Source organism: Lethenteron reissneri, chromosome 45 (genome assembly GCF_015708825.2).
Source record: "Lethenteron reissneri isolate LAM-NWPU_2019-01 chromosome 45, ASM1570882v1, whole genome shotgun sequence".
Classification (NCBI taxonomy): Eukaryota; Metazoa; Chordata; class Hyperoartia; order Petromyzontiformes; family Petromyzontidae; genus Lethenteron; species Lethenteron reissneri.
Window position 1 is genome coordinate 1,335,616 of NC_083823.1, and position 25,623 is coordinate 1,361,238.

Sequence of the window (25,623 nt, forward strand, 5' to 3'; positions counted from 1 at the left end):
AGCTGTTGCAGAGACGTCTATTCCAAGATGTTTTGGCGTGAGCGAGCCGTTGCAGGGCTGCGCCTTTGCCTTCATGTGAAGGGGTGGTCCGGATGTCTTGTGGCCCCAATTGCATTTTTCTAAAACTTAATATATTCATCTTCTTGGTTCTTTCGGTAAAGTCACGTAGAAGAGAAGTAATAAAATAATAAAAATAAAACATAAAATTATTCTCACGACGTTTCGGCCACAACACAAGTGGCCGTCCTCAGGTGAAGACAGGTCTGTCGAGGCGACAGCGTCTAAAAGAAACGTCGTGAGAATTATTTTATTATGTTTTATTTTTATTATTTTATTACTTCCCTTCTACGTGACTTTACCGAAAGAACCAAGAAGATGAATCCCTGCAGTCACGAAAGCTTTAAATCGAAACTTAATATATTTTCGAAAGTTTTTTTTTTATAAAAAAATGCATATGCAAATGAAATACTTAAGGGCCAGTTCATGGGGGGGGGGGCGAGTCACAAGACACATGGACCACCCTGTGCTATGCATTAACCACGATCACATTGTGCAATTGAATTTCACAAACGCATGGATCATGTGTATCAGTTGTATGGAATACAATCAATAGGTCCGCACGCCCTCCTGTATTAACTGTGAATTACAATGCGGCCGACGCGTGCGGGCTTCCGTAACTCAGCCGAACGCGTTTGGGAAATAAAAAAATCGGCGTTGAGATTTGGAGCGCGAAAGCTTAAAATTTAATTCTTAAAGGTAAACAATGCCGCCAGCTACGGGAGTCGATGAAATGTACATCGACAACATCGACGAGTTCATTGAAGACGAGAGCAGAATCGTGAGTGGACGCTCCGTTTGACAAATCAAAGGGAAACGTAAATACATCTTTAAAGCGAATAGGCCGCACGCCTTTGCTGCCTAGCGCCTGGGGCCTACTGCTAGTGTCAGGTTTAAGTTACGCTTGTGCATAATCTGTTAAATTATTACAACATTGTTACTTCGACGTTGTGGTTTGGAAACAAAAAAGATTAATTTGCACTGGATTGCATTTTGTGTGCTTAAGTAAAGCGTTATAGATGCGTGTTATTGCAGTTTGTTGATACCTGAAAAGTCACGTTAACCAGTTAACTTTGTTAATCGTGTCAACAGGACTGTAATAGTATTATACAGTATATATAATAGTATTATATATACAGTATCTATAATAATAGTATTATATATATACCGTATCTATTCGCATACTCATGACACACAGACGTCTTACATTGTTATTCAGATCGGTATCAAACTGGTTTTAATGCGTCAATGTTTATACAATGCGTAATGCAAATGTACATACGGTCCGTTACTAAACATTACAGTTGTGTAACAAGTGTGTAAGCTATATGCGTCGTGGCTGTTAATGATGTTATGAAATATATACTCTTGGTTCTTTCGGTAAAGTCACGTAGAAGGGAAATAATTAAATTATAAAACTACAACAATAAGAACCAAGAATATGGATCCCTGCAGTTTCGAAAGCTTTAAATCGAGATGTTGTGAAACTCGTGCCGACTGCCACCCATCGCTCCACACTGCTCGTATCATTAGGAGTGGCCTTATAATAGTTTATAATCGTTATTGCTCTCATGTGGAAAGTGCCGGCTTTCGTGACAAATATCAGCTTGCCAAAGTTTTTCGTATTCCTCATCGGTAAATAAAATATCTACAGGTGTGCATACAACAAATAACATTATTTTTCGTGAATCTGTTCTTGAGGACTTGTTTTGCTCGTACGTACATTTATCTTATGGACATACTTTGCAGCTTTCTTTATTAAAGTTTCCAATCAAGCCGATTGGTTAACGTCTCCATGTGTTTCTTTCGCACCGTACGTACCCAACCGTCTTCAGTTTATCAAGGTACATAGCAGTGCTGCTTACATGATTTGGGATGATTGCAGTGCGCGCTGAGATGTGAATAGCTAACGAAGTGAATGGAAATTCGCGTTTAAGTTATCCCCCCCCCCTACTTTTGCACGCAGGTCACATACAAATGGCTGAGCCTCACTCTGCAGGTGCATGTGAACACTGCAAAAAAGTGAGTTATCTGCAACCAAAACTAGAGCCACATGCTTGGGTTACGTTGCCACTGAGATTGTTTTACGGTACTGCACATAACTGTCACCTCAATAGTGGGTTATTCAATAGAGTTGTACCACATCTGGATAATTCAAATAACGTCATATCAGTACGGGTTGGTGAAGGGACGATGTGAGTAAAAAAATTCAGGAAAGTTAAACCTACTATTGGTATTCTTTCGGTGAGTGGATATTGCATTGGGCTATTCGGCCATACCATTTGCGTACTATTTTCAATGTGTCTTGTATAGCTGAATAGGTTCACATTGGTCATGGGGTACACGTGTCTTGAACATCTGAATACTCGGCAGTACTTCCGGAACACATTAGGCTGGTGGAGTAAACGATTTAGATATTTTTGTCATTTATTTTACTTGAATGTTTTGCACATGGTAGAAAACCATCGTAGTTGGAGAAAATACACGAATAAATGGGGATAACACACACCAATCTATAAAGGGAAGTCATCAATCCACTTGCTGGACTGCCTTTTGCCGCCACATTGTAGTCCAGCTACAGGTTGGGCGTTATACAGCACACGGTGAAATCTGCATGAGACACCAAACCCGGCCGTGTGCCACCGTTCGGGGACCAGATAGTATTAACTGAGTGGGTGAACGGAAGTAAAGATCAGTTTAACACGTAGGCTTTCGCGACCAATATCATCCATAATAGAGGTTTTTCGGTTAGATCGCGTAATTATATAAATGTGTCATTTAAAACCCGCCACCAACCATCACAGCCAACTAGTAAGGGTTGTCACTAGTACAGCACACCGGTGCGTTGGAGAGCCAAGCCACAACATTTACAATCTGAGTATGACGTTTCGCCAGTAATTAGAATTTGCTTTATCAGGCGACAGCCAGATTTGTGGAGAAGTCTTACTGTTCCGTTCCTCATATAGAGGCATAGATGTGTTGACCACGTTTCTGCGCTCTTGCACAATGTGGGGCGGGGGGGGGATTAATGAGGCAACGTACATTATCCATGTGCATTATGCGAGCCCTTTGAACTTGTCCTTCCCGCCGGTTAAATAAACACAATAGACAGGAAGGTGACGTTCAAAGGGCTCGCATAATGCACATGGATAATGTCCCTTGACTCAGTAATCCCCCCACCCCCCACATTGAGCAAGAGCGCAAAAGGGTGGTCAACACATCTACGCCTCTCTATAAGGAACGAAACAGGTCGCTTCTCCACAAATCTGGCTGTCGCCTGATGAAGCTAGTTGTAATTACTGGCCAAACGTCGTACTCAGATTGCACATGTTGTGGCTTGGCTCTCCAACACACCGGTGTGCTGTACTAGTGACACTTTACTAGTTGGCTGTGTCAGGTGGTGGCAGGTTTTAACGACAGATTTATATATTTACGTGATCTAACCCAAAAACTTCTATTATGCAAGTAAAGATGCTTGCTCCGTGCAGCCAGCGGTGTGACTGCTCTGTGGCTGCCTTCACAGAATGCTGTGGGAGTTTGTGCGGCGCGCCAGAGAGGAGAAGCCCAAGGTTGCGCTGCACGTCACGTACCTTGTGTCGGGCGTCTCCACGCTGGACGGGCTGCCTGTGAGCCGCGCACCTTGTGTTTGTCCCATAATGCATTTCTCTGCCAGTAACAATGTGTGCATGTGCACCATAGTTTATGCAAAGCAGTCTTCAGGGTTGCCCACTTTGTAGAGCACAGGAATAGTTAACTCAACTTGGTCATCATTATTTGTATCATCGTAATCATACCCCGCAGCATAATCGAGGATTAACGTTATCATTAGTTTCTTCATTATCATCATTAGCTACTGCATTATAGTCATGATCATCTTCATCATCATCGATTTGCCTTTGTAGTCTGTAAAATTAGTACAGATGAATTAAACCACATGTCTGGCCCTATCATAGGAATGCAGAATTTCCACTGCTGGCTCTGTATCACCAACAAAGATGAGGATAGTCCAACACAACACTTTCAGAGTTTGGATGCATTCTTCCAAATAATATAGCTTCATGTAATTTGAGTTATATAATACGTACCTTATTAATGATGGATATTATTTGTATGTTTTTGTGTTTTTGTCTTAAAATCCAGTGTCACAAAGTATCTGTGGTGAGAGAAGAAGAGCTGGAAAGTGAGCTTCTCATCACATGCATTTTCTTCGAAGCAAAATTCCACGAATAAAAATTAGTGATTTTTAGTCGTTTACCTGTCAAAGTGTTTAATCATGTAAGCTACCCATGCGATCACCAGAGTAAGCTTTATTACATCGTCATGGTAATACTACCATTGTATGAGGGTAGCCTGAAATAACTAAAGCATATTATATACAGATTAAACATATTTGCGTTTTAGTCAATTAATGGGAATGTTACATGTAAAGAATATTTGCTTTTGGATTTCCAGTCATGAGCAATCGGTCATTGTTTGCTGCTCCATGAAGTCCTCCCTATGTTGTCACTTACTCGTGGTGCTGTGATGGTACAATCTCTAGCTGTACATAATTATCTGATATGATTCTACCTCCACTGCGGTCATCTTTGAAAAGACAGAGGACTATTTATAACCGGGTAAGAGCCCATTAATGCACGTGCTCATCTTTCTCTCTGTCAGTGTAATTCCCAGCATGGAAATTAGAGACATACTCACGAAAGTACTTGGGCATTGGTAGGACACGTCGCTAGATGGTATGATGGCACATGGTTGAGAGTGGTGATGGAATGGCAGCCAAAGGAGGTGATGTGCCCAAAAGAACGACCGCCGTGGATATGGAGCGATGAGATCAGCTCATGTGCAGGAACGCGAGGGTTGGTGATGACTGGGAGGCCTTTATCCAACAGTAGATATATCCGTCTGATGTGTATTCTGTATGTTTTACATACATGTACTTACAAAAACATCAGCAGACTACCGGCTGGATCTCCTCACCGTTTCGAAGAACAAATGTGACCTAACGTCTTCGCTCATTTACCAGCTTCACATTCCTTATTGCCGTACAAATACTGGAGGAAGGGCCTTTGCTATTGATGCCCCCAGGGTCTGGAATGCTTTCGCCAATAAACTACAACTTAGATCACTACCTGTGAGATCTTCACTCAAAACTGCTCGAGAGGAGTTGTACACCCCTAGCTGCCACTGCTATTCAGAATGGCCTGAAATCAAATGTTTCGCTCCGGATGACCGCGGCAAAGTATGATCTTGAGTTTTGATAATATTGTGCTGATCTTTAAAGGTGTATTGAAAAGTTTTGATACTGCTACTGATACTCTTGCTGTTATGGAGTGACTCATGCAGCCAGTTATGGCTGCAAAGTTTGGTCGTACATGTTATGTATATCGTTTATTGTTAAATTTGAATCACAGTTCCTATGATCACTATTACATTGTTTTTGTAGCGTTATTTTGGTGATTTTGAAAACGTTTTGGTTTAGCCGTGTTTGTTTGTTGTAGTACAGAGTTAGCCTGTTAACGTTAATATAAATTATCTTATGGTTGTTATTGTTTGACTTGCATCCCACTGGGATTTTTGCACACAGTGTTGAAATAGTGTTTTTTTCTGGAAGACTTTGCTGTTTTTTCCTGGATTTTTCTGTTGCGTGTAGTCACTTCAAGATGTTTCTTGTTCATGTTTTTGTTTGTTGCGGTTACACCCGAGTCCAGAGCCGCATGGCTCACAGGGTTATACCTAATAAATGAAACTGAAAGGAAACTGAAACATGTATAATGATGACAGTTGTTAATCTTTTAAACCCGAGTGTAAATCGTTCATAAAAGCTTCCCAGCACACAGGGCTGGGTGTGGTGTCCGTGCGAGACTCAGTGCCACCGTTTGTACTTTGTGCAGGCGCCAAGGCCCAGCTCTCCCTGCTCGCGAGCGTGCACGTGTACAGCGTGCAGCGAGCCCGCCTGCTCGACAGCGGCGTGCTCTACATGGCCGACTATGACATCATCCGCGACAACCTGCACCAGTCCAGCAGGTGTGAGCGGGTGCCACACACCACTGCCGCACAGCCGCCTTCTCGAACTCTCGAGGAGCTTCTCCACTGGACACGTGGTCCCCCCAGCCCCCCCCCCCCCCCCTTTGGGGGTCTCCGGGTAGACACCTCCGCACCTCCGGTCACGTGTCTTCCGGGGTCAACCAGAGTGCCATGGCCTCCTGCAACCTCGTTCCGAGGCCGGCACTCGCCGGCACCCTGCACGTAGAGCAGGGTGCCATCCTTGACTGTCGGACAGTGCTGCCCAAGCCCTGCGAGGGCCGGTACTGCATTCCCCTTCAGCGGTGTCCGTGGTGGCAATGTGTTGCTGTATGGCGTGCCTTTCCCTGGCTGGCCACACACAGCGACGTGCAGCGACGTCGCTACACATACTAAAGGTTTTTTTGGTTAGATCGTGTAAATTTAAATGTGTCGTTAACCCACCACCACCCGAAACAGCCAATTAGTAAGGGTGGTTTTGTAAACAAATCATGGCAATTAGTTATTACTTCAGCACACCGGAGTGTTGGAGCGGAAACCCTCAACATTACAAATTGAGTACGACGTTCCGCTGGTAATTTACAACCAGTTTCAGCTGGCGATTTTCCCAGAACTGAAGAAGTCTTCGCGTTGTTTTTGTCTCTGGCTACTGCCGTATAGGTTTAGCAGCATTCAGTACTCGCGGGGTGTCGCGCGGAGCACGGAGGAGATGCAGGCCCTGCGATCTCAGGCGACCTCCACCCAGGAGCCGGCTGACCCTCTCGACGGCCCCCTAGCTGCCCCGGCCGCACCCCCTGCCGCACCCCCTGCTGCCACCAACGGTCAATGCGCCCCTAAAGCCGCCCCGCGTGCTGCTGCACCCAAGGGCATCATGGGAATGTTTGCTGGGAAGGGGGGTGGCAGCAAGGAAGTCAAGAAGGAATCTCCTGCCCCAGAGCCGGTCAAGGAGGTGATTCGTCATTTAAAATATATTTTGCTCTATATATTTTTTAATGAGTCTAATAAGTAGTTGTTTGGTAGACATGTAACTAATGTGCCACGTTTAGAGATTTCATGAATTGTTGTGATTAACATTTACAATTTGATTCAAGCGTCTTTGTTAACATTGTACATGCAGAATCTCTCGTGGCTGCAGGGTTTGCGTTTCCTATAACATGTATGAATTATTGATTCTTACACGTGCGATTGTATGCTTGTATCACGAGTAATAATGGGTTTTATGAATTGTTAAATACGTCTTAGCGTCGGTAGTTAGTTTTATGATTGTAAAATAAGGGATGATCAAATATTCCCATTACCATATGAGTAATGCATCATTAATCTGGCTAATGGAGGCATCCCAAGTTTGGGTTTCTGTTCCATTCCTAAGTCTCCTTTAACTGTGAAAAATTCTGACTTCTACGATGCAAAGCACAGATGTATCCAAAGTTGGAATACTGTTGTCATATTTGGGGTAGAACATCCAGTTCCTACCTTACTGTTGCTTGATCAGAATTATGGATGACCCAGCACCCACCGATTGACTCCAGTCACTCACTCGATGCCAGTTAGTCACAGCCTTATTCATCTTCTACCGCTACTACCACCGCTAGTCTTCTCTTGAACATCACCGATGGATTCCTCCCGCCATGTTAAGGACTTTGTCTACCACACCGACTCTGATACACACTTTGTTCAACCACCAGACTATTAAGGTCACCCTTTTCTTGCTCTGCTCAACTTTGGAATTTTCTCCCATCGTCATCTATTTTCCCAAGCTTTTACAAACCCTTCTCAATTAGAGACGTGTAAGTTTGATCTATGACGACTTCAATAGTGCTGTTTGTTGGTGGCCGCTTGGTTTTTTGAGCTTCTGAGCTTGTGTTTAGCAACTGTGATTTAAATAAAAAAAACACGTAGGCTTTCGTGGCCAATATCCATAATCTAACCCAAAAAAAAACCTCATTTATTTAAAAAATGTGGCCGTTTTTAATGGAAAACCCCTTCATAATACTGTAAGCCCAGCATTATTATTAAAGGATTGAGTTTGAACTATAACATATCAGCTTTTTTACTCAGAGGCATACTGTGTGTCTTTAAGTCATTTGCTATTTGAATGATCAATATGTATAACATTTGAAGCTCGGGGCATAATTACGTTCCTTAAGATGTAATTTCTACAGATTTATATTCAGAACCTCAATTTACACGTGTGAGCGACAGTTTTATTTCTGCAACTGCGTAGGGATAGATGGCAATAAATTGTGCAACCCAGAGCACTCTTGAGAGGAGGCTATCCGAGTTCGTGTTCATTAATAAGCCATGACGCTCGCTACACCCTACACTGATCGCAGTCTTTAGCGATCTGATACTCACCTTGGTCTGTTTGTGTGTAATTTCAGAAGCCTGCAGCAGCCTCTAGTAAAGCTCCGGTGAAGGTCAGCATATTTGCGTCGGCAGGTAAGCTCACCTGAAGGTGACCCCCCCCCTCCCGGGAAGAAATGTTCTAGGCGCGTTCCAGACATGAACAGTCCTACTCGTTCGCTCGTAAATAATTCAGAAGATGGCGTAAAAGTGGCTTCCTGCTCACATTGGCATTGGGGGAGGGGAACTCATCTCTCTTGGCATCCCTGAGCCGGTATAATCATAGGATGACATTCCTTGACTTCCCACAACGTGCTATTATATCGACAACGAAGGGTTGTACCTTCCGATGAGTCAAGTCCTCTAACCGCAGTGCCATGCGGCCGGATTGTAAGTGATAACCCCTTCTTGTTTATCTTGCAGCGAAAGCTAAACCCAAGGAAGAAATCAAGACTGAGGTTAAGGCATGTGTTTCAACGGAGGAGGCAAAACAGGCGAAGGTTGATGACACACGTGGAAACAGCAGGTGCATTTTTCATTGTGGTCCAAGCGATCGTTCAAAATATTTGATTGTTTGAAACGTACATTAGCAAGTGTGTTTGTAGGATTTTGTGAGATGAGTGTGTATTTTTCATGCCTCAGTTAAACCATTGCATGTTCCGTGTAGGGACATGGCAATGTCTTTTGTAACCAAAACACAGTGAGACACAAAAGGTCAACTTACAGATGTTGCTCCAATAGCTCTGCATGTAGCTGGCTCGGTGTGGTTAAAAAGCCAATGTTGATTCAGCGGTGCGCAAATGTTGTTTGGTTCTCAGTGGGAGAGTCAAACGGCCAAAGGTGTCGGACAGCGAAGACGAGGAAGAAAAGAAGGTGGTGGCGGCCGTGGAGTCAAAGCATGCCGGCAAGAAGGGAACGGGGAATGCTGGGAAGAGGGCGGCTGTACGTGACGGCAAGAAGAGGGGCGCATCGCCAGAGGCCAAAAAGCGCAAGAGAATCCGACAGCCTGTGTCAGACAGCAGCAGCAGCAGCGGCGATGACGACGATGATGATAAAGATGAAGAGCAGGAAGGTATGACGATGCTCGATCGCCTCGCCCCTGTGCGTTCGTTCCACCAGCCATCCGGAGTGCAAACATTTCCATTTTATAAGCAATAATGTACATATTGAATGTCTAAGCCTTCCCTAAAGAATGCAAATAAATAAATAAGTGGTGTTTTCCACCTGCAGATTTAGTTTGTAAATAGTGGATGAGGTTATATCACTTATCCTCCTATCTGGACCTTGTGAAGCATGACCTTAAGTGGCAGGAGTTGTTATTCTGCGTTGCGTGTTGTGCACGACACAAACATTATTTGCTAAAGGGTTTTGGAAAATGTTTTTTGGACTGCTGTGACCCATTTAAGCCTCGAGGTGGTGCCATTGGTACTTGATATTGATTCCCTCGGTGCATTTGACAGCAGCTGCTTAAAATTACAAGCGCTTGCTCAACTTGCATGTGGGTAAAAATGTCTCTCCTTCAACACGTATCTGTTTAACGGTGGCGAGATGTCATCTTCCTCGCCTGGCATGCAGGAGGTCGTCGTGGGTTTGATCCCGACCCTCACGGCATTATATTTTGGAGTTTTCACGTTCTTCCTCTGGTTACGTGGATTTTTTCTCCGAGTCCTCCCGTTTTCCCCTCCACATTTAGAAACATGCGTTTAGATTATTTAGATTCATTGGCTGCTATAAATGTCCACATCATGAGCCACTTTGTTTACATATCATTTGTGTTCTTGGTTCTTTCGGTAAAGTCACGTAGAAGGGAAGTAATAAAATAATAAAAATAAAACATAATAAAACAATTCTCACGACGTTTCAGCCACAACGCAAGCAGCCGTCCTCAGGTGAAAACCAGGTCCGTCGAGGCGACAGAGTCTGAATGAAACAGCACACGAGCTTGGAGCATATATATAAGCTGGGCGCATTGACAAAGGAATTTGCATATCAAAAGGAATTTAGCATATTTATGGGAAATGCAGGAATGTGATTAGTACTGCATATGCATGTGCATTATGCAGGATTAACAGCATCAAAGGGAGCTGCAGTTACTGCTGCTGCAGCAGTTGCTGCTGCAGTTTCTGCTGCTGCTGCAGTTGCTGCTGCTGCTGCAGTTGCTGCTGCTGCTGCACTTACTGCTGCTGCTGCACTTGCTGCTGCTGCTGCTGCAGTTGCTGCCTTATCCATTTTAATATAACACTATGTATTATTCTACCCACCCTAATGTGTATCATACTGCTATATGTTTACTGTACAATTACGACACCATACATTACTCTGCACACTGCACCATGCCAGTGAGTGGAACGCGGTCTGAAAGTCACCGTAAACGTGAACACAATCAGTTAAGATCCGAAATGGTTTATTGCGTCCTTCCAATGTTTGCTAAGCCAGAATCTATCTTCTCGGTTGAAATTGTCTCTGTGTTTGTATATGTGGATCGCCTCATGAACGAATCTCTCATGATAGCCAGATGGCTTGCAGAGCTCTGTCTTGGAGAAGTCAATGTCATGTGAGCCCACTGAATTGTAACAGTGATCTGCCACGGCTGAGGTGTTTGTCCTACCGTGTTTCAGGTCTGCCTTATGTTCACGGATGCGGTCTGAGACATGTCGTTTGGTTTCTCCAATGTAACTGCTACCACAGAGGAAACTTAGTTTGTAGACGCCAGGGTACTGTATGTCTGGAACCACATCTTTTACAGACGGGACCAGATCACGGATTTTATGTACTGTGTTGAATCGGACCTGGATCTTGTGTTTAATCAGGATTTTGGAGATCTTTTTTGTGACCCCAGCAATGTAGGGTAAGGTGATGGTCTTGAAAGGCTCCTCAACAGGATCCTTCTTGATGGTTGGAGTGATGGCTTTGCGGATTGTGTAGTCGGAGTAACCATTAGCCTTAAGAGCTTGGCGTACGTGTTTGAGTTCACTGGAAATGTGTTCATGGTCGGAGATGCATTGGGCTCTATGATATAGAGTCTTGATGAGGGAATTCTTCTGGGATGGATGGTGGTGGGAATCCGGTTTTAGATAAGCATCCGTGTGGGTGGCTTTCCTGTAGACAGAGTGGCTCATTGAACCATCAGGTCTCCTTTTGATTAGGACATCCAAAAAGGGTAGCTTGCCATCATTATTATATGCTCCAAGCTCGTGTGCTGTTTCATTCAGACTCTGTCGCCTCGACGGACCTGGTTTTCACCTGAGGACGGCTGCTTGCGTTGTGGCTGAAACGTCGTGAGAATTGTTTTATTATGTTTTATTTTTATTATTTTATTACTTCCCTTCTACGTGACTTTACCGAAAGAACCAAGAAGATGAATCCCTGCAGTCACGAAAGTTTTAAATCGAAATATCATTTGTGGTCAGGTAACTTCTGAAAAAGAAGCTAGAAATTGCTAAGTGAGCTTAATCTTGTTAAATAAAAAACATATTTTTTTTGGTTGGCTTTCCTTTCCTATACTTTGCATTCCTGTCGTGTTTTTGTGTTGTTGTTGTAACTTTCTGACCTGTTCCTACTGGACATCTGTGAAAAAGAGCTTTTTTCTGTATGTATGTATGTTCTTGACCTTTTTTTGCACCATACATAGACAACCGTACTATAGCTCATTGGATTCCTCCAGTATAACGATTCTGATTCACTCTCTTTCAGCCCCTTCCCCGCCAACCATTGGAACTCCGCCTTTGCCTGAAGTGACTGAGCATCAACAAGACAAGATCGGTTCAGAAAAAACAGGGGTGAGGCCATTTTCCTGAAAGTGTCAGTTCTCATCGTTGAAAGTGAAATTGTTTACAAGGCTGAATTAGCTATGATGTCACCATCGTAAGCAAAAAGTGCTTAAATGCAGCTGTACAATATTTGAAAAACATGTACATTAACAGCATCTATTGTCGTTGTCACAGTTATCGCTAGTAAGTTCATGGCAAATTGCTATTTATATAACATTTAAATGAAACTTTACCTTAACCTTCAGCTTCCGTCGTTTTGAAAAAATATTACCCGTCTAGGTTTTGCCTGTAATTCACATGACAGTATATTAATTTATTTTTAAAAGGAGATCATTATCTTGATATGACATTTACTGTCGGCTTCGCGCAATTATCATAAAGTCTCACAATATAAGTAACAGAAAAATAATAAATTAGTAGCCACCTTTTAATTCGTCACTTATTTAAATTGTTACTTATATGGTTTCTTATTACTTATATTCTCCACAACAACGTTTAATGCCTCAAATGTGTTGTGTATTGTATAGTTTGGCAAAGAACTATGGCAAAAATCGATCGCAAATGGTCTTTGTAAACATCTGGTAATTCACAAGCATTGGTATAAGTCAGCCTTACTACCGATGAGGCACTGCATGTTGAAACTGGTCCTGAGTTTTATTTTATGAAACCATGCTGCTTAGGATATATGCACTCCCAGAAGGCCATGCGGCCAATGGGATGGGTAAAAACACTTAAAAATTTTTATGTGGAGAGACATGGGAATGAGATTTGATGTCCACACAAAGCACAAAGTACATCTTTATTTTCTTTATAGATCTGGACGAATGATGAGCTGATTAGTCTTTCTAAACAACATCAAATTTAAGTTAAGTCTAAAAATTCCTCTAGTATGAAACTACTTGAGAGTACAAACACCTCCATAAAGTGCTCCTGACAAGCTCTGTGTAGTGACCGGTCGCAGTCTGGGGTTTTTGGGAAGTCTATTAAACATTATTGCCTTTAATGTACCGGGACTCCTCCTCCTCCTCAAGTCAATTGACGACCTTAATTGGGGGAGTTCGCTTGCCCTCCGGCTTTGCTCGGGAAAACAAAAGCGCTCTGCGTGGCGATTGTGTTGCGCCTGCAAGCGCGCGAAGCCGCCACCCGTGATTGTGCCGTGTTAAACTTGACGAGTGCAAGGGGCGCCTGCACTAAATAAAGAGGCGGGGGGGTGCCACGGTTTGTGCAGACGCGCTGTTTGAAGTGAGGTGGCGGCACTGTTGTCGACACACGGCCGAGGCGCCGTGCCGTCTCAGCCGTGCTTTTGTTTGACGCAATTAAAAGTGCTCGTTATGCGGTGTCTGGGCAGAGTCTCGTTAGCGCTGATAAGTTCGCCCGTCCGTTTCCCAGCAATTAAAGGCAGCCCCACGTCGCGTCCTTTTCTTCGGGTCCTCCTTTTACCACGTGGCACAAGGGACAGTCGATTACGTTTCCATGCTGCGATTGGACGGGTTGTGTTGTCATATAGGGCATGTTTCGCAGATGGAAGGGTTGTGAGTTCAAAGCTCTATTGGGGGGGGGGGGGGGGGTGGTCTGCTCAGTCCATCATCCCTCTCTGGCCAGTAAAATAAGTAGCACTCCATTGTTGTACTATGGGGGGAGGCTGGGCCCTACCATATGCATTTTTTATTTTCACCACTGACTCAGGACTGTCAACGGAGATGAGCGCTGTTCTCATTGGAGCAGAGACAATGTTTAACTTTGCTGTTTGGGTTCTGGCTGAGAGGGCAAACTCAGCAAAGTTTTTACTTTCAATTTTTTCCCTGTTCCGGTGCCATTTACACACATGCTCTTGAAGTTTTAAGATATTTTGGATGTGAAAATGTTTCAGTCTGCTCTGTTCTGCTTCAGGGGCCATTTTACCATTGCCCGGTACATCACGCTTCTTTATACATTTGCAGCCCTTTCCAATCCATTGCTGGACGAGGCCCCCTCCGTACACCATGCAGGTCGCGGGGGTTATCTGGTCACACTTCACCTCACTGATCAGAGCAGATTAATGAATGTCGGGAGCACAGCAAAAGAAGTACAGTGTGTCTATGGAATTTGCTGCCTTGTCATCTGCTTTCCACGACATAGTCCTGCAGCCTATACCTATCAAAGCATTATTCAGCTTAAAACCTACGTAACTTCCGACATTGACGAGATAAGGGCACATTGCGGGTGATTTTCTCGTTTGGTGATGTGGCGACTAGTGGCTGCGAGGGTAGGCAGTCTACCCGTCTTCCAATCGAACGTCTTGAGCCGAGCCAGCGTGTGACCCACACCTTTTGCTGCACCTAGGCAGAACCCAACTGCTGCTACTCTGGCCTCATTGCGATGTATCTGAATCTGGCTGGGGGCCTCACAGTTTCGTTGCGATGTCGGTCAATACACAACCCGAACGCAGCCTTGCCCGCGTCAATCTTCGCGCGCCTCGACTGCTTCTTTACGGTTGACGTCGGCTGCACGGCTCTTGGTCTCTTGGTGGAAAAACAACACCGGCGCCTCTTGCGTGGCCCTGGAAGGTCTCGGTCGCGCAGCATACAGACATGTGAGAGATATTGTGAGTTTTTGTTTTTGCCAGCAGGAGGCCAACAAGTCCGGTGCGCGAAGGAAACGGCGTCGTGTTCTCAAATCCAAGACCTTCTTGGATGACGAGGGATCGATGGGTAAGCTCACGGACGGAAGAGTGGGAAATTCCCAGCTCCGTGCGTACGCTCCGCTCTGTAAAGCTTCGCACCAAATAATGGCAAGCAGGCATATGCATACTACTCCGTACATTACTCTGTAATCGCCTGTAGATTCTTGGAGGATTCTTGATACCTGGTGTGTTGTCAGCAATGTCACGCGGTCAGTAGATTCATATGGGCAGCAGGGTGGCGGTATAGTGGTAACACTTGGGCCTCGCAGCACGAAGGACCTGAGTTCGACTCCTGACTCTGGCACTGTTTTACATGGAGTTGGTTTCTCCCCCTGTTCTGCAGGGGTTCCCGCTGGGTTCTCTGGTTACCTCCCATAGCTAGGAGCATATCAGTGTCATTGGTGTTGGCCAAAACATCCCCATGCTAGACCCTCCGAGAAAGTAATGTGCAGTGCACATATATAAAAATCACTCTGTAAACATCTCACAATAATGTACCCGAGGAGTTAATAAGCACGCTTGGGCTGATTGAAGCTCATCTGCGAAGAATGCACCGTGTGCCTTCTGTACTAAGCGAATATAATGTGTAGCAATAATAACTTATTTTTTAAAACTCATTACTCTTATTGATGAAGTTTTTTTTAGTTTATTTTGTGTATTGATACACACCACAAGATAATTGTATGCTTTGAAATACAATACAATTATAGTGCAAGTATACAATGTTTTATAACATGTAGGTTATTAAATTTTAACGGTTTAATTATCCATTCTATATATACTCAATTGTGAAAACCTGTAATTGAAACATAAAACATGATAATGCAGGTAATTTTATTCTTCACAGTAAAGTGCAGTAAATGTTTCATGTTTTCCACTAATCAGTAAAACAGCATGCTTGGTATTGGCTTTTTAGAATCGGCTTATTTGCGCTCACAATGTTCCTGCACAATTGACTTTCCATTACGCAAGCCATAGCTATCACACAATGTTAACCACAATATAAATTTGGCTGCAGTGTAACATTCACAGTTTATTTTAAATAAAAGCATCTGGGTTATTATTGAGTTTCGTTTCAGTAAAGTCATACCTGGCCAACGGTACAGATTCCACGTTGAATAAAAACGTAAAGTTCTTAAAAGTTCGCTTTAGAAATGTTCAGAAGCGATGAGGCAGGCGTGTCCATGGTATAATGTCACTAATCCTGCACAGAACCTTGGCTCTCACATTGTGTTTTTGTCCACGGAGTCGCCAGCATTATGCATATTTGGAATTAATTTATTGCCATCCAAGATATTTTGCATTTTTTTCTCTGCCCCCACGTTCTCTGCGTTATTGCTCCAGCGTGTGCTGGATTTTCAGACGCACGCTAAATGCCACTGCGGTAGCAACAACTGGCAAAGTTGCCATGTGGTGATGGATCCTCCTAGTCATTGCTGGTGGCAGGTACACATGCGCATGGTTTGCCACCATTTTTATTTATTCACGCAGGGAATGCTCATCTAGTCTCATGACTAAGAAAGTACACGTTCGTCACGAACACTCAAACTCCAGACGGATAGATTAGAAACCTTTTAGTCCGTGTCGATATGCATCACGGCTCCAACTGGCGTCCACCTGCCCTACTTCTCAAGTCGTTGGATTCCAAGCGTGCCAGCACTCACAATCATGTGTATAATTAAAGACAAATGGCTCCCGTAGAGCCCGACCGAGTTTGTCTCCCCGTTGCGGATCTTTACATAGCACACCAGGTGCTCTTTCAACGCCGCGGCCCAGGGGCTGTTCTGATGTCACTGATGTTATGTGTGGCTGGGAGTTGAACCCGTCGCCGGAGTTGTAGCGCAGTCTACCAACCACTGTGCCACCACTCCCCTCTCATACTTATAATCATAAAAACATGGCCTCGCACACCCATGAACATGTATGTACAGGTGTGCAAGTTGGCGTATTGTTATAGATATCGAATATAATATGTATGCTTTAACGTTGCAGATTATAGAAAATATAGGCAGGGGATGTTTTGGGCATTTGCATCGATGTGTGCGTTTTTTAATAAGAGCTATTCCCAGAAATATTAGCCTGATATATGTTTCATATATATGGTCCTGTTAAAATAATTTTTTTATGTTGATGGTAAACAGCTACCAAAGCAGTCGCTTTATTCTTATTACATAGTTATGCGTTCATTCTCACACAAAGGCAGCGTGGTGTGTATTTGTCTCCCACTGGCATCAATAGAGATAAGTATAAAATGCGAAGCTACTTAATGCAATATCATTGCCTTCTTCTCCTGCCAAGAGAAGCCTGCTGCTGTGTTGGCATCACTCTTATAATATGTGTTTAATTTAGCTTTATATTTTTCCTATTAAATCGAAAGAAAACAGGGTAGCGGCAGTCTCTGTCATTGGTGTCTGTTGGACATCGCTGAACGGAGATTGCATTTCATTAGAACTAAATTGACGTGCTAAACTATATTTATTATGTTAATAAACACCACAACAGCTGGGACAACCGGCAGCATTTTGTCAGTGATTTTCGCCACAATACTCGTAACCCCTGGAGTAAAAAATTACTTCTAAACACAGTTTCCTATGGCTAAGCACTTTCGCCTTGATTCCTTCTATGACCCACACGGGGCTTAAAGTTCCACGGAGAAATAAAAGAGTTCTCAAAAATATCAATATCAGGCTGACATTTATTGAGCCATAGATATATATATACATTTTTTTTTATCATGCAGCACAAACTGCATTGGGCCAAGAAGTGAAACTCTCTTGGGGTTAACAGCGCCAAGTCCATTTGAAGTGCACAGTGCCATCACTGTGCCTAATCATTTCATGGGGCCGCTAGCCATTTATTTATTTAAATATGTAAAAAAAAACACCCTCCATTCCATTCCACACCTACACCCGTTTCATTGCCTTCCTCAACGAGCATTCGAAACGTGTGAAATATATTACACATTTTTGCGTCGTGTATATCTGTGTTTGTCCATGACTGCACGCACAAGTCTCTGATACTTTTCCCAGCATGATGGTGATGAATTCCTGTCCTTTTTTCATTTTATATATGTTTTTTTTTTTACCCCAAACACAAGTTTTTACTGCCGCTATTGAATTTTGTGCCGTGGCTAAGCCCGCCGTTTGCAGCCGTCAGGGTCGTAATCCGGTCGAGTTCCCTTGCGGCGAGGAGACTGGCGTGAAAATCCGTTTTACGGTTTTGCACGCGTAGCGAAGCTTTCCCGAGCGCAGATTTTCCAGTCGGTCGGGTGTCGTGTTTCTCCCGCGGCTCCGCGCCGTGCACATTCGACGCCGCTTGGTTCTTCTCCAGGCGCGTTGCACTATTGACTTGCTGTTAAACAATCATACTAATAGTGATTGTAAATTCCCAGTCTGCCTCCAGTGAAACATTACTTGCCTTCTTTTAAAAGACCGAATCACGTTAATATGAAATGTCTCCGTGTTTAAACATGCACGGGTTGGTTCCCATTTCCATTGGGGGGCCCTGACCTATTTGTGGTTATTTAATGGGTGGGAAGGAGGAAAGGGGGCATTGGTGGTTTAACTTCGCACAAAATTATGATGAAGTGGTATTTATTTTATTGACCTGGAGGGATGATGTGCCCAGCTGACCCTCATGCATGATATGGACTCTCAGCTTTCCTGCTGTTGTGTGTGTCTGTCACAGCGCTACTTGGCCACATGCAGGGTCTATAATGCATACACATATTACTCATCCTCGTGGTACCTGCATGTTGTGGGTGTGATTGTGTCCGTATACAGATAATTGAGTCATGTGTATGGTGTTAAACATGTACATGTGTTGTGTGTCTCTCTGTTTTTGGTAGTGACTGAGAAAGATTGGGTGAGTGAGTCATGTACAGACAGTGAGGGTGAATTCCAACCAGCTACCAAGAAAGCACCAACAGTACCGGTAAAGCATCCCCTCTGCTACAAACTATGACCAGTGCATATTATACACCAGGCCACATTAGCCACATTGGGACCACTATAATTAATTAATATTGGTTGTCAAAGCCTACATATGAATTATGGGACCCCTAACATGAATATGTCAATGACAAGAATCATTACAGGACAGAACAGTATTGCATCCTTTATAAATTACTAACAAAAACACAATGGGGTGCAGGGCCTGGTTCTAATATTCGAGAAATATGCGCTTAAGCTTTTTTTAAATCTACAGTTATAGTAATCCGTGACGACACTGGACTTGCAGTCCAGAGGTTGGAGTTCTATTCCATCTTACGACGCGGCAGCTAAAACGTATAATTGTAACGAATCGATAATTTTTTCAACTTACCGGTGAACCTAAAGAATAATAATTTGTGTATTGTTAAACCTTTGTACACTTAAAATTTTTATTTGTTTGGCTATGTCGGGTGGTGGAGGGTCCTCACGACAAGACTGGCCAGGTAATTGTGGGGCTTCACCAAAACTGAACCCTCATGGAGGTGTGTCGCCTTCCTGTCAGGTTCCTCAGAAGGCTGCTCAAAAGACGGAAGGCGGGAAGGGGAAAGACAAAAAGACTTCTCAACAGAGCAAACTCGGAAAGCAAACATCCATCATGGGCTTCTTCCAGAAGAAGTAACGTGCAGTGGAATGGATACTTCATGCGAGTAGCGATGGAAATGGTGAGCGTGCGAGGCTGTGTGAGGACTGGGTGAGGCTGGGTGAGTGACTGAGGCTGGGTGAGGCTGGTTGAGGCTGGGTGAGTGACTGAGTGCCTGCGAAGAAGCTGTGTGTGGTTGGGTGAGGCTGTGTGTGGCCGTGTGTTAGGCTGTATATGGCTGTGTGAGTGACTTGAGAGGCTGCCTGAGGCCGTGTGTGAGGCTGTGTAAGGCTGGGTGAAGTTGGGTGAGTGACTGAGAGAGGGTGGATGAGATCGTGTGTGCCAGATGAGGCTAGGTGAAGTCCGCGTGAGACGATGTGAGGGCGTTTAGGAGGCTGTGTAAGACTGAGCGGGAAAGTGTGTGGAGACCGTCACATACTGTTCATTTTTAAGACTTGGCAATGCATATGTCATCAGCTGTGCTGCCATTCACATTATCTTGTTTGTGTGTAAATAAAAAGGAAGTGATGATGGCAACTGACGTGTAACGGTTTATCCTACTTGATCTTGATGGTTTGTGGGTGAAAACATCAAATAAGCTTCTTCCACACGCGTTGGTCCCACTCAAGTGGGTGTTCCGCTCTCCTTGCCAACCTTCTCCACGCTGCCCTGTCCTGCGCTATCTCTGCTCCTCGGGACACCATGTCCGATCGAATAAGCAGCTGCATCTCATTATATCTCTTTTTGCAATTGTTGATGTTGGATTAATTCTACTGTTGTGATGCTCATAAGCATTTATTTGGAGTCAACTAAACATCGTACGGTTATGTTTCTGCCGTGCAAATAACCCCATCACGCATCGCAGTGTGAGATGGATTTATAATTATTGTAGTCACATGAGAGAACGCAATACCGTGCCTGGTCTAACTCGCTTTGAAACTGTTGGATTTGTGTTTCGCCAGACCAGGACAACTTGTTGTGTGTGGGCTTTGGGGCGCACTGAATCCCCACCAGTTACAAAATGAATGTGTGAGAAGCTCCCAAAAGGAGTTCACAAGATACCACCAATCACTCTCTTTCCCTCTGTGATTCAGCTTCCTTGACCTCATTCATCATCAGCCATGATCAGTCCACTGCTGGATGAAGGCCTCTCCAGGCTGTCACCACCCTTCACAATCCAGCGATGGAGCAATCCGTCTTGCACCAGCTCAAGTGTTGATTCTTACCGCCGGTTTCATCGCTCTATCTCTTCCCCGGATGTCCGATTTGGACTCCATCACCAAATTTTTAAAATCCTCTTCACTCGCTGGCCCCTCCAAATACTAAAATTATTTGATGAATCATCCAGTCCACTCTCAAGATCAATAGAGTTAAGATTAAGGATAAGGAAATTGCATTTGTTGAGTGCTTAAATTCCTTGATATGTCAATGCGATTGGAAGCAATATTATAGCATGGCACAGGGTAGACCTCTGAAGGGGAGGGGTGGTGGATGGAATGTGGAGGGTATAAAACAAAGATAAGATTACACCCACCTCCTTAATCTTGATAGATTTTTTACAAACCTTCAAAGAACCTCATTTACACATTACGCAGCCTGCAGCAACGTACCACAGCCGTATGGAGAGAGCGGTTAGTCCAGCAACACGCTTGTAAGTGCTCTGATGTGTTCTTGTGTTGTACTGCAAAGTGTTCGACTTTCCCGACGTTTCGTTTCAAGTGCTAGAGTTCAGTCGCCGAGCTAAACAGCGAAAACCTCTGTCGTGTTACCGGTTTCATTCCTACAGCATTCTGATCATTTCTGTGTGTATAATCCACATGTCTTCCTATGGATGATGCTCATGACATCAGTGGAGAAGAAATGTTGCTTTGAAGGTTTGGGCCATTTTATTTTACAAGGCACAATACGCTAAGGAAATGCATTGCAAATGTGAGGTAGGTGCGTGTTAGACTGCTAGATTGAGTCTGTAACTGAGGTTACTTAGCACACAACCATTCTAAGCAGGACCCTTCTAAATAAGTCTTGAGCTTCGGTGAAGCCAGAACTAAAGTTATATTTGTATTTTATTTAGTACTTTCTCTCCTTAAAGTCAAGAGAATGATGTACACCACGTTGTACGCTTTGAAACTCAAATGTCGTGAATGATGGTTTGAAGTCCCTGTGGTTGGGCATCGTTATGAAGAGAACACTGAATATTGGTGACCCGCTAACAGGAAAACACACCTGCGATGTCCTTTCTGTTTTGCTGCACCGTGTGGTTAAAACACGAGAGGTCAAAAATGTCGCAAGATCGAGCAAACGCTGTGTGTAGATTAAAATAGTTGATCTTAAGCAGTGAGCCTTTCGAGCGAGCGAGTAACAGAGAAATATTGTGTTTATTCGGGAGGCTGGACGTTGCAGACAATTTCGATGCTAGGCTGCGATCCGTCATAGTCGCGTGTGTTTTCGTTACCGATAATAAACGCCTCCGTTTACTAAAGAAGAGAGCCAGCTTTTTTGTTTGGGTTCTATCGCGAGTTTGCAGCCATGCATCTTGTTGTCAGACTTCGGAAGCCAAGCGGGCTTGGACCTGGCCAGCGCGTGGGGATGGGTGCCCACCGTGACACGTTACCAAATGGACAACGGTGAGTTACAGTTCTGTTGAAAGCTCTGTGTTCAAGAAAATTCTGGGGCTGCCCTCTGAACCTGCGCGCTCCCCCTGATCGACGCAGCGTGGGCCAGTGAGTTACTATGCCGCATGCTTTTAATTGCCATCCCATAGTGGTTGGGGAAGGGAGGGGTGGGTGGAGGAGGAAAAAAACCTTGCCCGACTTTACTACCATATATATTTTTGCACAATAAATCTTGATTTTTTTTTCGAGTAGTAAATAAATCCCCGAGTTGGATTGCAATTTTACAAAGCGCGCACAGAACGGTCTCGAAAATGAAAGCATTGTTAGTCTGTGTCGCATAACTAACCGAATAATCGGCCCTCCTTAACCTGCTCAAGCGATAAAAGTGGCCACGGTTGAGAAAGGCGTAATGGGCCAGAAATGCCGGCTATAAAGACTTCGGTGAACGGCAATGAATCCAGGCAATAATCTACGAATGGGGTTCAAATCCCCCACACTGACGTGTCTTAATACATGTGTGCCTGTGTATAGGCATTGTACATTTCACCCTGCCTGCGATGTATACACACTTGTTTCTATGCTGAATTGCTGGTTTGACTAGGAAGTTGAGTTTAGGTGGGCTCTATCAGCCAAACTGCCCAAGGCAATACTTGGCACAATTAAAAGCATGATGACGGTGAGTGTGCGTGTGGGGAGTGGTAATGCAGTGGTTTGCTTCCTGTGAAACATGAATTGTGTTCCTGGTGGTGGGCAACACCAGTGGCAAGCTCTTCCCAAATCTGTCTAATGCCTCCCCTAGGTCGACTTGGAATGAAATTAACAGCTGGGATAACTGAGTGTGGTCCTGGTATGCACTGCAGCATCTTATGTCATGTTAACTTTAATGGGTACTCGCTAGCAGCATGCCAGCAGCATTTAGAGCTACACTGGCGAGCGTTGGGTTTGTGTATTTTTGTATAAACTGTATAACGTGGGGTGGTATAGCCAGTGCCACAACCATGCACCTTTGTCTCCCCACTGCTATTGTTCACACACTGCACCGGAATACTTATTTTTAAGGTTGAGTCTACTTAGGGGATGTCCACAACTGGTTCTTGATATCAGCAATTTTGGCCGTGTACTGGAATCAAAACTCGCGTCGTTGGGTTCGTAGCCACCGCGTGTTGGACAGTCGCGCTCCCGTGTGTGCGTGTCACTCCCCACGCACCTAACACCACTGACGATTATCTTGACTGGGCCTGGGCCCCCCCTGGGTCGACTCGGCCTCAAATGAGTATCTGACGCGATGTGTAAACATCGCCACTGGGTGGACAAAGGCGGTCGGGTGTTGTGCTGGTCACTCAATCCGCTCGTGTACCGTGTCGGCCTTCATAGGTGCTCGCCAACAACAGCACTTGCCCCAACAGTCTGTTAAAGGGGGAGTCTTTGTCCTTATCCCATACACCTACATGAGTAGACCGCACATGCATACAGCCGTGCGTGGCTCCTGCAAAGCGACGTGCTTTTGAGAGTGCTTGCTGAACCTCCACGCTCCTTAATGAGTTGACATTCTGCCCCCAGTCGCCGCCAGTGAGAAATAAATTAATTCAATGTCTGACTCGTTGGGTCAAGTCATGTGAGGCTAATGAGTTTACATTTCACATTAGTGGAGCAACCAATACCGCGCCAACAATTTTATTACCTAAAACACGAAAAGCAGAAACACATTTTTTCCTTCTGACTTTATAATCGGCTGCAATTTTTTTTCCATTCCCATATATAGTAAGTAGCATGTTACCCCCGAAGGCTCGGTAAACAAGTAAACATGAATTTTTTCAAACATGTTTATCATTGCAGGGTTTCATATATATGTGAAAAAAAAAACATGAGCACTGATCTGTCCACTCCTGGATGTAAACCTCCCCACGTTGACACAACCCGCTCACGGTCTTGAGATGCCATCTTCTCGCGACTGAACGCATCGCTTTCTCATGCGCGTGTTCACTTCTTTGGCTGGCTATTATCGCTCATCTGCCCTTATTCCCTCGGGCGGGCGGGCGCGCATGCTGTGCGTTTTGTGCATGTCGTTGTGTGCGCGTCTGCGTCTTGGCACCACAGAGCCCAGGGAGGAGCGGTCGTCTACCATGGAGCCTTGTTCTGTGTGCATCTGTGAACGACCCCGCGAATCAATTCGCAGGCTCCGGGGAGGCCCCGCACGTCTCATCTCCACTCTGCTCTGTCCCGCGCTCACCCCAGATCGGCCCTTCACCACCCAGCACCACCTCCTCCATACTTAACAACCCATCCCAAAGGATTTTGGCTGTGGCCGCCTGCCGCCTATGTTTAAATTATCCTGCTGCATTGCCCCTTTTTTACACGCTTTTATTTCACTCACTCTGTTGTTGTTGTCGTATCCTCAAATCTTGTAACTCAATTTTAACCCACTTCCCAATGTAGTATCGACTGCAAACTTCGTATACTTATGTCTTACTGATGACAATACTATATTCTATCATTCATTTTATTTTTATTTTTAAACAATCTTTTTACACGCTTTCTATTAACTCACTCTGTTGTTGTATCCTCAAATCTTGTAACTCAATTTTAACCCACTTCCCAATGTGGTATCGACTGCAAACTTGGTATACTTATGTCATACGTATGACAATACTATATTCTATCAAACGAAATAAAAAAAAGTATTTTTAAACATAAATTTGTATATGTTATGTTTCGGCTTTGCTCTAATTGTCCACGCTCAACTGACTTTGGCTGTAAATCACCACGGCCCCTTACATTATGGCAAGCTTCGGGGCCACTTTCTTGAGTCGTGGAGTTCTGCCATTACTAGTACATTTCATAAAAGCGTGTTTTTTTTAAAAGTATTTTTAAATATTACTCATTTTATGTTTTATTGGGAGGCCCATTGTGCTCGGCAGCAATTTTATTTCCGGGGCTACCCATATTTTTGTCTCAAGAGATAATCGTTCCGCTTGATCACATTTTGAAATATTACCTTGACGCATGTCGGTCCTTGCCAGGCAGGTAACTGCATAGCAATATAACTTGCCGCTCGTCTCGTTCGGTTCATGTTGTTAAGCCTGGTGCGAACTCAAACGAAACCAGGATGAGTCTCGTTTGTAAGGGACCTGAGCCACCAAATGACAAAAGCGGTAGCACATTGCCGCTTGTATCTTTGTGAAGGATTCTGCTGCTGTGGTGAAGGTTGTATTACATCTCCCAGCGTGGCAATTCACGTCATGGTGCAGGATTTGTTTGTTAGCTCTTCCCCCCCCTCCCGCCTCTGTCCACCCAGCAGTATAAATGGGTGGCAGCACAATTAGTCGATCGGCGGTGAAGTGTGGATACTACATCTCTTCCAGGACGTCTGGTCAGATTCGAGTAGGCCAAGATAACCTCTTGTGGAAGCCATTGCAGGGCTGCACCTTTATAGCGTGCTATCATTGTGAAAACGATGATAGAAAAAAAAGGTTTAAAAACATCTCGTGTTTTATCTTTTTAAAGACTGCATTTCGTAGTCAGAATCCGGTAATTTGGCGTGCGCTGGAACGTAGGAATTTAATTTACCCTATTTAGTTCCAGTTAATAG

At 44.3% G+C, this 25,623-nt stretch overlaps 1 protein-coding gene across 4 annotated transcripts; it reads left to right on the forward strand.

Moving 5' to 3' along the window:
• Nucleotides 1-598: 598 nt before the first annotated feature.
• POLD3 (DNA polymerase delta 3, accessory subunit) lies at nt 599-24,648 on the forward strand. Of its 4 annotated transcripts, XR_009756510.1 has the most exons (15): nt 599-838; nt 2,024-2,079; nt 3,581-3,683; nt 4,198-4,237; nt 5,946-6,078; nt 6,736-7,024; nt 8,457-8,514; nt 8,842-8,944; nt 9,237-9,490; nt 12,112-12,197; nt 14,794-14,878; nt 18,698-18,783; nt 19,345-19,504; nt 21,966-22,046; nt 24,132-24,648. XR_009756510.1 is itself a non-coding variant. In XM_061570523.1 (14 exons), the coding sequence occupies exons 1-13, from the start codon at nt 764-766 to the stop codon at nt 19,459-19,461; spliced, it is 1,485 nt and encodes a 494-aa protein (XP_061426507.1). In that variant the 5' UTR covers nt 599-763; the 3' UTR covers nt 19,462-19,504; nt 21,966-22,140. The 4 variants fall into 4 exon arrangements, 3 of the variants coding, with proteins under 3 accessions (XP_061426507.1, XP_061426508.1, XP_061426509.1); XM_061570523.1 differs by lacking the exon at nt 24,132-24,648 and having other exon boundaries at nt 21,966-22,140; XM_061570524.1 differs by lacking the exons at nt 21,966-22,046; nt 24,132-24,648 and adding an exon at nt 21,273-21,921.
• The last annotated feature ends 975 nt before the right edge of the window (nt 24,649-25,623 follow it).